General features: G+C 41.5%; 1 protein-coding gene across 1 annotated transcript in view; it reads left to right on the top strand.

Moving 5' to 3' along the window:
- Positions 1–13,581, top strand: part of CCDC38 (coiled-coil domain containing 38) — a gene marked incomplete at both ends in the record, with an annotated part of 46,474 nt that overhangs the window by 7,726 nt on the left and 25,167 nt on the right. Inside the window, 5 exon segments of the mRNA XM_079714244.1 lie at positions 184–286; positions 2,764–2,929; positions 4,608–4,672; positions 6,260–6,423; positions 6,535–6,615. Of these exon segments, the coding sequence (XP_079570370.1) occupies positions 184–286; positions 2,764–2,929; positions 4,608–4,672; positions 6,260–6,423; positions 6,535–6,615 (579 nt within the window).

Here is a 13,581-nt window from a genome sequence, read left to right as displayed (position 1 = left end):
TATTGAGTTTAACCCAGTGTCATCACTGTGCTTGATACTTTATACACATGATCTGATTTAATCGCACTCAGCACAGTGAGGGACACAAGAGAACTGAGCAGAGCAGCCACCCCTGGTGTGCTGATAAATGTTTAACAACCGGCTCTCGGGGGAAAAAGATTCTCCCTGATTTGTAATTTGCAGATTTCAGAGTGTGAAAGCTCTCACACCTAAGGCTCAGGATCAGCTCTCAGCTGAAGAATGCAGACCATCAGAACCCTCTTTCTGTGTGGCTCTCTCCCCTCCAGTACTCTGCTCTTGGAACTCCAGCCACCATGTCCTCCCTACCCCCAGCTCTGCCTTTTCAATCCATGGGGACTGCTGAGTACCAGGGAAGCCCCCCATTACATTCTTGCTTCAAAAGTATTTGTTTATCTTTCTAGATGAACCTCAGAATCATTTGCAAAGTTCTACCTAACCCAACACCCAACTCCCTGACCAATTTTTTTGTAACATTTTTATTATAATTCCATAAAACTTATAATTAATTTCAGAAAAGTTGGCAGCTTTACAAAATCAACCTTCCTATATAAAAACATGACACATTTCTCATTTGTCAAATCTCCTGGTCACACAATTAAGGTCATTATTGCTTTCTTGGATTTAATTCCTTTGTATATTTTCTAATTAATAAAGTTAATCTATTTAGCTTGACATATTAGGTTAATAAAGTATAATTGACTCTGTGTCCACTTACTCTATAGAATGCTTTAATAAGTCAACTTGTTTCCCAGGTTTTTGATTGGGGAGAGGTTTGTAGGTATGCTATCATACTATCTACAAATAAAGTATTTTCTGTTTCTCCATGTATATATTTTTATTGCTTCATATCTGAAATTAACCTGAGTTTCCAAATTAATAATTTATAATATCAGAGATAGTGGGATAGTGGGATTGTTCAGGTTCTGCTTAAAATAAAAATTCTGACGATTTAATAAAAAACAAACATAGAGGCAGAATATTTTAGAATTAGGGATATTTACTTAATTGAATTTAAGAATATGGGACTTACTTGTCATCATACTTGGAAGCATGACATTCACATTTTCTTTATTCTTTGACACCCTTTTCATTGCTTGCTGGATTTGCCATTGTTTTGGAGACAATTTCAGCAGAAAAAGTCTGTAATTCATGTACTCTTTAAGGAGGAATTCTGTTTTTGCTGTTTCACTACTCAAAAGAAATATAGATATGATTAGATGTACCTGTGTGAAAGCATGTTCATTTTTTAAAAAAGGTTTTACAAAAGTCATTTTCTTGGTCATGTATTTGAATAATAATTTGCTTAACAAATATTGTAAATATGGCCATAAAAATATGGGCTTCAATAAGATGTGAGACAAGAGGCAAGAAACCTGTAGGACGGCTTCCCTCGTGGCACAGTGGTTAAGAATCCGCCTGTCAATGCAGGGGACATGGGTTCGAACCCTGGTCCGGGAAGATCCCACATGCTGCAGAGCAACTAAGCCCGTGTGCCACAACTACTGAGCCTGTGCTCTGGAGCCCATGAGCCACAACTACTGAAGCCCGCGCACCTAGAGCCCATGCTCCACAACAAGAGAAGCCACTGCAACGAGAAGCCCGCGCACCAAAACGAAGAGTAGCCCCCGCTCACCGCAATTAGAGAAAGCCGGCATGCACTAATGAAGACCCAACACAGCCAAAAATAATTAATTAAAACCAAAAAAATTTAAACGGGTGGCCTGAGATAGGATGTTTTGTCCCATTGTTCCTGTTGTGAGCACACCCTTTTATATAAACTCCTGAATGCCCTTTTTCCCTCAGATGAAAACATCATTGCTATTTTTTTCATTGTAAAAATTACATAAGCTCATTGAGAAATTTGAATGATACAAAAAAAATATATAAAAATCTGGACAAGGATTAGCGTGAGGTAAGTGAGGTACTTGCCTTGGGTGCAAAATTTAAGGGGGAGGTAAAAACTCAGCAATCAGAATAAGCAACATTTTAATTCACTATTGTAAAAAATTAAAATTAATGCAAAAAAATCCATGATGAACAAAATATCAAAATTTTAAATAAAGACAAGATCAGTGGGCTGGGACAAAGGTGTGGCAAGTAAGGCACTCACTCTCAGGGTCATACAAGTACAGAAGCAGATCCATGGTTTGGATTTCATGAGGTTTGCTTTGCTTATCACTAGAAGTAAAGGTTGATTACAAAAATTTTTTTAAATCCTAATTAGAATGAGGGGAAAAAAATCTAGAAATGCTTACTAACCAATTCAGCTGTGAGGTCATGGTTTTCTGCATGTGTTCTATAGTTTGAAAGTATCCGATATTGAGAAAAGATTCAAGAAATGGGAAGCCTGATTTTTTCTAATGCCTACTGGGGAGGTGCATTTGCTCTCAAGTGTTCAGTTCCACAGAACCAATCCTTTCAAATCGGTGGAATCTCCAAGAGACCTGCATTTTGAGCAAGAACGAGATCGTGAAAACAAAACCAGAACACTTTCCAGCCTCCTGTTTGTGAAGTTTAGGTTTAATCAAGGTTGAACGTTCCTATCTTTGTGCTCAGCTTCATATGAGAAGGAATAGAAAACTGGCACAATCCTTCAGACAAAAGAACTTGAAGTTGCTTGTTTAACGAATTAGTAATGAGAAAAGGGCTTGTTGCAGATGATAATTTTATATACAATCACTATTTTAACACAACATTATTTTCGTATATTCGAAATTCTGTTAAACTTTTTCGCTTGGGCAGGAAAAATTTATGAACCGCAGCATGAAAATCTACCAAAAGTCTACTTTTTCATCCCGAATGAAGAATGGTTCACACCTGGGCCAAATAGGAATCTTCGCTGACACAGTTGGTACCTCAACTGAAAAACTGGGGCTAGATCCCACTCTTATTCTCAGATTAACAGAAGGTAAGGCTAAATTACTGTTTGATTAAGAATATTGTTTTGAATATTTACTGTTAATGTTAGGTTTGGGGGCTTTTCTGGAGGTGAGAAAAACAAAGTATGCAGTCTCATAATATGGTAGGAGGTCTTTGTAAACGGGGGTTGAGAGTTGGGAGAAAATCTATTTTAAATAAGAAAACATACCTTTTCCAAGAAATAGACTTGGGCTTCCCTGGTGGTCCAGTGGTTAAGACTCCATGCTTCCACTGCAGGGGGCACGGGTTCCATCCCTGGTCAGGGAAGTTCAGTGGCCGCGAAATGCAGCCAGGAAAAAAATAAAAAGAAATAGACTGTGACTCATTTTCGTGGCTCTAAGGAAGAAGGTCACGGCCAAAACGATACAGTATTAGAGCTATTAGCTCTGGCCTTTTACACTCAGTTCTACCTTTTACACTCGTCTCATTTCAGATTTAGAACTACAGAAACTTTCTAAAGTGGAGCCTTGACTGTCCAGGCCGTGAAACTCTTATGTCCAGAATCGGGAAGCTCATAGAATTAAGCAAGTTTGCCTGTTGTTGAAAAAAACATAACCTGTTTTAATGTTATTTGAAGGCAACCTGTTAAAATACTACAAGCTATTCATTATTGCTCTATGAATGAGGGCAATCTGGTCATCAAAATGTGATGGGCGTTTCTTACTCATCAGATCAAGAGGTGTCTATAAATAAGATTGATAGCAGTTTGAAGCTAATGAGGCTAAAGTGGTTAATGGTACGATGATGGAGTCATAACATCTTCCCCCAAATGTATCTTGTCCAAATTTTTAAATTGAAAATTAAAAGGAAGGAAGGATAAACACACATGGAGTGCCCAGCATTTGCTGTGGTAACTAAAAAAGAAAATTTCTTTGGCTCCCAAAATCCATGTACTTTCCCAAATTGTGGGAAAAAAAAAATCTTCAGAGAACAAGAAAATCACTTAGGAAAGGACTTTGAATTCAATAATTAATGTAGAAGAAGGAAGCCATGTTAACTTATTTAGAAGCTCTTGGAGGTGCATATTCTGCACTATAATTGTATGAAAAAGAGGCAAATGCTGGGCAACACGGTGATACCAGTGACTATACCTTTCTGCCACTTGTTAGCTGTGCAGTCTTGGGCAAGCATCTTGACATCTCTGAACTTCAGGACCTCACATACAGGATGGGGATAGTAATAAGAACCTTACTGGGGTTATTAATAGATTAAATTATATATTTTAAAAGTCTAGTGAGGGACTTCCCTGGTGGCGCAGTGGTTGAGAGTCTGCCTGCCGATGCAGGGCACGCGGGTTCATGCCCTGGTCCGGGAAGATGCCACGTGCCGCTGAGCGTCTAGGCCTGTGAGCCATGGCCACTGAGCCTGCGCATCCGGAGCCTGTGCTCCGCAACGGGAGAGGCCACAACAGTGAGAGGCCCGCGTACCGCAAAAAAAAAAAAAAAAAAAAAAAAGTCTAGTGAAGTTCCTGGAATATGGGCATAAAATAAATGGTAGCTAATATTATTAAAGTAATTTTTCAGTGGTTTGGAAGAGGTTTATCTGAAGGTATTTTTTTAAGTCAGATACATACTGTATGCAATAATTTAATTACATACCTTTTATTTTATACAACATCTTTGAGGGATAATGAATCAAACTTAAGTCTATTTCAATTTTCTTTAAAGGTGCAGACACAAAAAGGACTGTCCATGAATTTATTAATGACCAGAGAGACAGATTTATGCTCGAGGTAGGTAAAATAATTTCTTTCTCCCATTAGCCGAATAGAAGACTTCCTGCATATATCTGCCAAATTTTCACCTGGACATTTTATTTTTCCTTCATGCCCCAGACACATTGCCTTTCCTACCTTGAAGATCAGGGCTGTTGTTCTCATCATTCCACCAACACCACTTCTGTTGCCAAATTCAAATGGTCATTTCACAGTCTTCCTTCTACTCACTTCCAGCAGGTATTGGCCCAGGTGATCACCCTCCTTTGAAACACCTTCTTCAGCTGGTTTCCGAGCCTCTCTATGTCTTGGTTCTTCCACAGCACTGGCAGCTCACTCCTTCATAATTTTCTTGTTCCTCTTCACCCTGATCTCCAAATGCTGGAATGCCCAGGGCTCACACCTCACCCCACGCTCTATCTACACTCCTCCAGGCTGGAGGCTTTAAATTCTACTGCCCTGTTAACAGCTTCCAAGTTTACTTCTCTAGCCTGATCTTCTTTCCTGAACTCCGGACTCACAAACGCAACTCCAGACTCAACAACTGTAATTGTAGTTCTTAACATCTCTACTTAGATGCTCCATAGGCATCTCAAACTTCGCATTGCCAAAGCTGCCCCTGCTATACCCTTCCCTGCCCCTGCAGATCTGAATCTCAGGCAGTGCTCCCTATCTCTGTAAACAGCAATTCCATTTTTCCAGTTGTTTATGCCCAAAATATTGGAGTTATCCTCAACTCCTCCTTCTTACAGCCCACACCCAAATATCCTTTGGAATATATTTTATTCCAACTATATCTGTAATCATGCTACTTTTCATGATCTCCTCTGCTGCCACTGTAGTCCGTGTTGCCAGTAGCTCTCGCATGAATTACTGTTAGACCTTCTGAACACGGGTCTCCTGCTCCCACGTTTGCTTTCTGTACTCAGCCTGTCCTCCACACCTGACCACCCTTTGCTGAAGACCTCTGGTGACTTTTCTGGTCCCCAGCTGTGGGGATTCTTATATTATGTACTAAAGTGGATTCTTATATTATGTACTAAAAGAAAAAAAAAAAAAAGCAGCTAGCTATCAAAGTTGTATTTGGGGATCTAAACAGGATGCTCTGAGGCTGGTTAAATACCCCCCCACCCCCCTACCCTCTTGGAGGAATCACTGGAACCTGACTCTCCCATGGTACTTCCTACAGGAAAGCTTTTGTGGCTACAGAGAGCCCAATTTCCCAAGGCCCAGAAAGTATTGGAGGGACACTGAATGATACTAAGTAGACTTGCTCTCTGGAGGGATATGGACGCCCCCCCGCCTTTTTCTTAGGATAGAGCCTGAGGGGATATGTAGCTATTTTGATCTGCGGAACCATTTTGGAACAACATTGAGCCTCTTTATAAAAGTGAAAGAAAGGCATGAGTCTCCATTCTAACTATCCTGAAAATAAAATTCCTACATGCAATGAAGGCTGTAGCCCCAAGATTGGGCATACTGTTATTTCTAATACAAGTGATCACAGACCAGGCCAGTTATTTTTCCCTTTGTTGTGAGACCGTTGAAATGTGCTAGAAATGTGGAATCATGTTCTTGATGCACTTTTGTTTTCAATATTCCTAGTATGCTCTGTCAACCAAAAGAAACACAATTCAGAAGTTTGAAAAACACACAACAATGAAGGAAAGACAACTCATGAAAGCAGAAAAAAAGCTCGAAGAAGATGCAATGGCCTTTGAAGAGTTCCTTCGAGAAAACGACCAGAGATCTGTAGATGCTCTTAAAATGTTCATCTTTTCACTCTGGCCAGATTGCCTTTTTCCCTCCTTTTTTCTTCTTTTTAGTTTCTCAGAACACAGCCCAATACGAAACAAACTAACAAATCTGTTTCTTTTCAGTGCAGCGCACGAAACTATAAACAAACTCCAAATGACAGCAGAGCTGAAGAAGGCGAGTATGGAGATACAGTCGGTGAAAAGGTGAGGCCAGGCACCATCTTCTCCTCCTCAAGTGTCCTCGCCCCACTGAAACCTACTTGTGCCTGGCAAGACCTCAGTGGGACTGATCCTGATCAGTTGATGATTTCACAAGTATTATCACATTATAAAAATAAGTAATCTGTCGATCAAGGATTATCTCTACCTGGGTGCCAGGACACAGTGACCTCTGGCTGAAACATTTCTCTAACTTGTCATTACAGAAACCAAGAAATTAGTTGAAAAGAAGTAAACCAATGTTGGGGTAAACAATAAATTATTTTCTAAGTGTCGTTTTTTCTTCATTCTAAGGCACTGTTCTGTTCTTCCCCCATTTTAACATCTCTGAAATTGGGGTGCTTTTATATTTTTACAGTCATCTTACAATTATAATTGGGAGTATTTTTTATATTTATACTTACACTTGGTTGAAACTAACTTGGTTGATATTAAAAACCGGATTTATGTACCAATTTTTCTTAAGTCAATCTCCCAAGACAGTAGAAATAAAAGCAAAAAATAAACAAATTGGACATAGGCAAACTTACAAGCTTTTGTACAGCCAAAGGAAACAATAGACAAGACAAAAAGCCTACAGACAGGGAGAAAATTTTTGCAAATGATGCAACCAACAAGGGCTAAATTTCCAAAAATTACAAACAGCTCGAATAAGTCAATAACAAAAAAACCACCCAATCAAAAAATGGGCAGAAGATCTAAAGAGACATTTCTCCAAAGAAGACATACAGATGGGGACTTCCCTGGCGGTACAGTGGTTAAGACTCTGCGTTCCCAATGTAGGGGGCACGGGTTCAATCCCTGGTTGGGGAGCTAAGATCCCGCATGCTGCACGGCGCAGCCTAAAAACAAAACAAAACAAAAAAAAGACATACAGATGGCCAACAGGCATATGAAAAGATGCTCAACATCTCTAATTCTTAGAGAAATGCAAATCAAAACTACAATGAGGTACCACCTCACAATGGTCATAATGGCCACCATTAAAAAGTCTACAAGTAACAAATGCTGAAGAGGATGAGGAGAAAAAGGAATCCTCCAACACAGTTGATAGGAAGGTAAATTGGTATAGCCACAATGGAAAACAGTATGGAGGTTCCTCAAAAAACTAAAAATAGAGTTACCATATGATACAGCAATCCTACTCCTGGGCATAAATCCAGAGAAAACCATAATTCGAAAAGATACACACACCTCAATGTTCATTGCAGCACTATTGACAGTAGCCAAGACACGGCAACAACCTAAATGTCCATTGACAGATGACTGGCTAAAGAAGCTGTGGTACATATATACAATGGAATACCACTCAGCCATAAAAAGGAATGAAATAATGCCATTTGCAGCAGCATGGATGGACCTAGAGATTATCATACTAAGTGGAGTAAGTCAGAAAGAGAAAGACAAATACCATATATCACTAATATGCAGAATCTAAAATATTACATGAATGAACTTATCTATGAAATAGAAACAGACTAACAGACATAGAGAGCAGGTTTGTGGTTGCCAAGGGGGGAGGGGGGAGGAGGGGGGAAGGATTGGAAGTTTGGGATTAGCAGATGCAAACTATTCTATATACAATGGATAAACAACAAGGTCCTACTGTATAGCACAGGGAACTATATTCAATATCCTGTGATAAAACATAATGGAAAAGAATATGAAAAAGAATGTATCTGTATATATATAATCGAATCACTTTGCTGTACAGTAGAAATTAACAAATTGTAAACTATACTTCAATCAAATAAAATTTTTCAAAAAAGAGTAAAAAACTGGGATTTATAATGACAAAAATTACAGGAGCAGGAGTTGGGATAAAATTATTCTAATACCAGCTACTCTTTTTAAAACCCGGGTATTTTCTCCTATGGTCAAGTGGATGTCAACTTGATCTAATTTTAAATATCTCAAGCTTCCTTCTGTCACATCCTTAAACAGAAATTTCACGATCCAGGAGACACTTGGTTTTGGTATCGAGTCATGCTAAAACTTGTTTTTTCTTTTTGAGGACTCAGTGTTTCTCTCTTTTCTAAAACTAAGTCCTAGACTTACATCCCAGACTTTTTTGGGAGGAAGACAATAGCTTGTCTGAAACACAGCAAATGAACTGGATGACAGTTTCTTGGAAACTACTGCTACTAACAAAATGTGTGTTTCAAACACATTCTGGCTTCAGCAGCCTCTTTCGTCAGGAGCCTAAGGTTGAAAGTGCTCCAAGATGAAGAATCCTGACTTTCCTTCCTTCCCTCCATGATGTAATTAGAAGATTCTCTTTATAGAACTAGAGTACCAGCCTCTATGTTTGCATAACTACAGTAATTATACACAATTGCCACCCAGTTAAACCTTCCAAACAGCCTGGCCATAGAGAACTTGCTTTTTGTTTATGTGTCTTGTCACCCTAAAAAGGTGCAAAAGGCCAGGAAAAACAGGCTGGTAACAGAGCAAAGGGATGCAAGCATCTGCTATTTATTTCCTTTTCTCTTTTTGGGCTCAGGATGACCCACGGAGGTCCTCTGCTGAAGGGAGGGCTGGACATCTGTTTACAAAGAGAAAAGGAGCTTATTCTGAAGTTTTGCTTGGAAGCTGTGCAGTTCTAGCCATTTTAATCCTGTTCTTTGTAGCACATCAGAGAGGCTTTCAGTCTAAAAATACTGTGGTGGTAGAATGAGGGGTTCCCAACATCTTTGGACGGCTGATACATGAGCCCGCCATTTACTGACTCTTGAATATCACTCCCAGCAGGGCTTAAGGGAGGTTCTGAGCCAAAGAAGTACTGAGGCTGAAGATAGAGGAGTAATATTGATAAGGGTATTGACAAGGGTATGGATAAGGCAGGCTCTGAAGGATAAGAGTGGAGCTCCCTTTCACAAGGACCTTCACTGTTATTTTCAACATTCCTTCTGGGTCCATTTTGTAACATGATTTTATGGGAAAGCAATGCGAGGCTGGGGGAAGGCTTTCTGTCCAAGTCACTGGGTATTGTTGAGAGCATGAGCATCTGAGTCAGACAGACCCAGGTTTGTGTGCTGACTTTGCTCATTTACCACACAGATGACTTTGCAAGTCATTTATTTCTTTTTCCAAAAGATAGGAATAATAAGATGTATTATTATTATTATCATCAGTATTATCCTGTACTGGGGATGAAATCATACATGCAATGTGCCCTGCATGTTACCTGGTACATGGATGCTCGCTGAGTATTAGTTTCCCTTCTTCTTCTTACATTAGTGCCACCTTTTGCTGTCTTCTAAGTTCTCCCTATGTCTAAAACTTAATACAATATTTCCCTCAGAAATAAGGAGAGTAAATCTATTGTTACCAAGCAAGGGCTCACTGCCTGATGCACATAGCACCCAATACTATGGCATGGGCTTTTGAGAAATGAAAGAACTTTACTGCGAGGTCGACTGACAAGGAGGCAGGAGGCAGGGCTAAAATCTGTTTCCCTGATCCAGGGTTTGGGGCGAAATGTGAGGGGTTGGGGGAGTAAGCTGATTGGCTAGTCTTAAGTCAGTCCACATAAGCTACTCGTGCTGCTGGAAGCCAGATTTCCCTCATTTAAGGACTCTTCTCTTTGCAAAGGGCTCTGGTGGCAACATTTCTATTATTTAAGTGCGTAGACTGAAGATTCTTTGTTCTGGGGTCATCCTGGAGACATGGGTTCCTGTCTTGCACATGCGCGCTGCTATCTTTAAAATAACTCAAGGTCTGATCAATCAACAACCTATTTGAGGCAAACCAGTTTAAGTTGGTCAATGTTTTACATGCTGTTTCAGTTTCCTTTTTCTTTGTACACCTCCTCAGTCTTGAGGGAAAGAGGGCAAGACCACCCTACCTGCTCCCTGCTGAGTAAAGGGCTTGGATTTTTTTTTTTTTTTTTTTTTTTTTTTGCGGTACGCGGGCCTCTCACCATTGTGGCCCCTCCCGTTGCGGAGCACAGGCTCCAGACGCACAGGCCCAGCGGCCATGGCTCACGGGCCCAGCCCCTCCGCGGCATGTGGGATCCTCCCGGACCGGGGCACGAACCCGTGTCCCCTGCATCGGCAGGCGGACTCCCAACCACTTGCGCCACCGGGGAAGCCCAAGGGCTTGGATTTGTGTAAGAGGAATGAAATTGTTTTGCACTTAAATGTGACTATTTATGAGTCCCACCTTGAACTCTTACGTCTTGGCAATCATCATGCGAGTTGGGGAGGCCTTTTTAAATTAAAATGTAGGACTTCCCTGGTGGCACAGTGGTTGAGAATCTGCCTGCCAATGCAGGGGACACGGGTTCGAGCCCTGGTCTGGGAAGATCCCACATGCTGTGGAGCAACTGGGCCCGTGAGCCACAACTACTGAGCCTGCGCTCTGGAGCTTGTGCTCCGCAACAAGAGAGGCCACGACAGTGAGAGGCCCGCGCACCGCGATGAGGAGTGGACCCCGCTCTCTGCAACTAGAGAAAGCCCTTGCACGGAAACGAAGACCCAACACGGCCAAAAATAAATAATAAATAAATAAATAAATTTAAAATAAAATGCAGACAATAAGTACAAAATTTTATGAGTAAAAGGATTAACTCTGGGCTTCCCTGGTGGCGCAGTGGTTGAGAGTCCGCCTGCCGATGCAGGGGACACGGGTTCGTGCCCCGGTCCGGGAAGATCCCACATGCCGCGGAGCGGCTGGGCCAGTGAGCCATGGCCACTAAGCCTGCGCGTCCGGAGCCTGTGCTCCGCAACGGGAGAGGCCACAGCAGTGAGAGGCCCGCGTACCGAAAAAAGAAAGAAAAAAAAAAAAAAAAAAGGATTAACTCTAAGATACACAGAACTATAACTCCTAATTTTAACAGTCCTTCAAAAATGGACCTTATTTCTTTGGGAATGCAAGAAAATATGTTATTTTTAACATTTTTAGTGATTGAATTTGGATTTATATAGGCCTGATCTGGACTCGGGTTGAAGATGTCTGCCTTTCTCTTCCTGGCCAGGTGGAGCCTTAGCTCTCCTGTTTCTTTTGGAAAAGTAATTTAAGGTCAGTTAAGAGTTCACAAGTGTAACAAGGGGCGGGGAAATCGGTAGTGGGTTTCCCTCCCATGTTACGACGGTGGGGTCCTCCTGTTTCCTCCAGTCCATGGAGAGTGTGCCCTGTTTGGGAATTGTCCATTCCACTCAGGTGGCAGCTGATTCTCAGGGTGTTGCTTTTTCCAAGTTTAAAGGAGGACCCAATCCCCTGAGATTATGCAGTGCAGGGGAATGTCTGTGGGAAACATTTATGGACTAGAAACATATTTAGGTATAGCAGATAAAGTAACACCTAGAGACTGTACACATTCTATAGTATCTAATTCTTTTATAATACAATCATTTTCAAGACTACAATAATACTTAGTCTTCAGGAAGTGTCTCCCATATAACATTTCATAAGGGCTCAACTGGAAATTACTTCTAGGGGCTACCCTTACCCTAAGCAGGGAAACTGGTAATAAGACCTTATCCCAAGTTAAGTGGATTTCTTGACATATTTCGGCAATCGTCTTTAAAGGTACGATTCATCTTTTCAGTCTTTCCCGTAGACTGAGGTCTCCATGAAGCATGTAACTTCCATGGTATTCCAAGGGTCCCAGACACCCCTTGAGTTACCTTGGCTATGAAAGCTCCTCTGTTGTCATTTAATTGAATGAAGCAACCCAAAATGAGGGATAATTTCTTTCAGTAAGGCCTCTGTTACCTTGGAAGCTTTGTCTGTCCAATGTGGAAAAGCTTCGACCCATCCTGTGAAGGTGTCCACAAATACCAGCATATATTAAAGTCTATTTGCCAGTCATTTCCTGGTTCTGTCTGTTGGGTTTGCACCCCTTTTATTACTGTGGGTGGCCCGGTTTTAGTATTGTTTCTGGCACAGATCCTGCAATTCTGTATTACCTTTTATTTGTTTTTTTTTTGTTTGTTTTTTTTTGCGGTACGCGGGTCTCTCACTGTTGTGGCCTCTCCCGTTGCGGAGCACGGGCTCCGGATGCGCAGGCTCAGCGGCCACGGCTCACGGGCCCAGCCGCTCCCCGGCATGTGGGATCTTCCCAGACCGGGGCACAAACCCGCGTCCCCTGCATCGGCAGGCAGACTCTCAACCACTGCGCCACCAGGGAAACCCTGTATTACCTTTTAGATGGTCCTTTGCATCTGTGGACCAACAATAAACTGTCGTAGACAATGATAGGTTGCCTCCCTCCCATGATGCATTCCTTGATGTAGATGAGTAGCGATTCTTTCCAGTAAATGAGCACTAGTCCCTATTCAGTATAAATCCAGCCTTGTTTGGCTGTTTGGTACTGATCACCCTCTAAGTCTTGAGAATCAGCATGAAATCCCCCTTACTCTGTTCTCTCTAAATCCATTTCTAAATACTGAGCTTAAACAGGAGTAAGTGGAGTGAGTGCTAGGGCCTTAGGATCTGGGTTTGGGGTTCTGGCTGCCCATTTTGTAGCCTGATAGCCAAAATATTTCCTTTAACTGTATTAATATCAGTCTTTTGGTGGCCCGGGCAATGTACTATGGCTACTTCTTCCAGCATTATAATAGAGTCTAATAAGGCCAGTATCTCCTCTGTGTGTTTAATTTCTTCCCTTCCTGATGTTAGTAGATGTCTCTCTTTCCACATGGCCCCATGGGCATGCATGACAGAGAAGGCATACTGAGTATAAATGGTTACCTTTTTCTTAGCTCTGAGGCACAGGGCTCTTACGAGGGCCGTGAGCTCTGCCTTCTGGGCAGACGTACCTGGAGGGAGGGCTTCTGCTTCTAAGACTTCCTGAGGAGTTACTACTGTGTACCCCGCCTTCTGGAGTCCCCAGTCCACGAAGCTGCTCCCGATCATAAACATATCCATATCTGCATTTTCTAAAAGCTGATCAGTTAGGTTAGGACTGCTAGAATAGACTTCTTCAGTCATTTGTATGGTATGAGA

Source organism: Hyperoodon ampullatus (assembly GCF_949752795.1).
Source record: "Hyperoodon ampullatus genome assembly, chromosome: 11".
Classification (NCBI taxonomy): Eukaryota; Metazoa; Chordata; class Mammalia; order Artiodactyla; family Ziphiidae; genus Hyperoodon; species Hyperoodon ampullatus.
The sequence above is the reverse complement of the archived record's forward strand: the minus strand, read 5'-3'. Positions and strand labels throughout refer to the sequence as shown.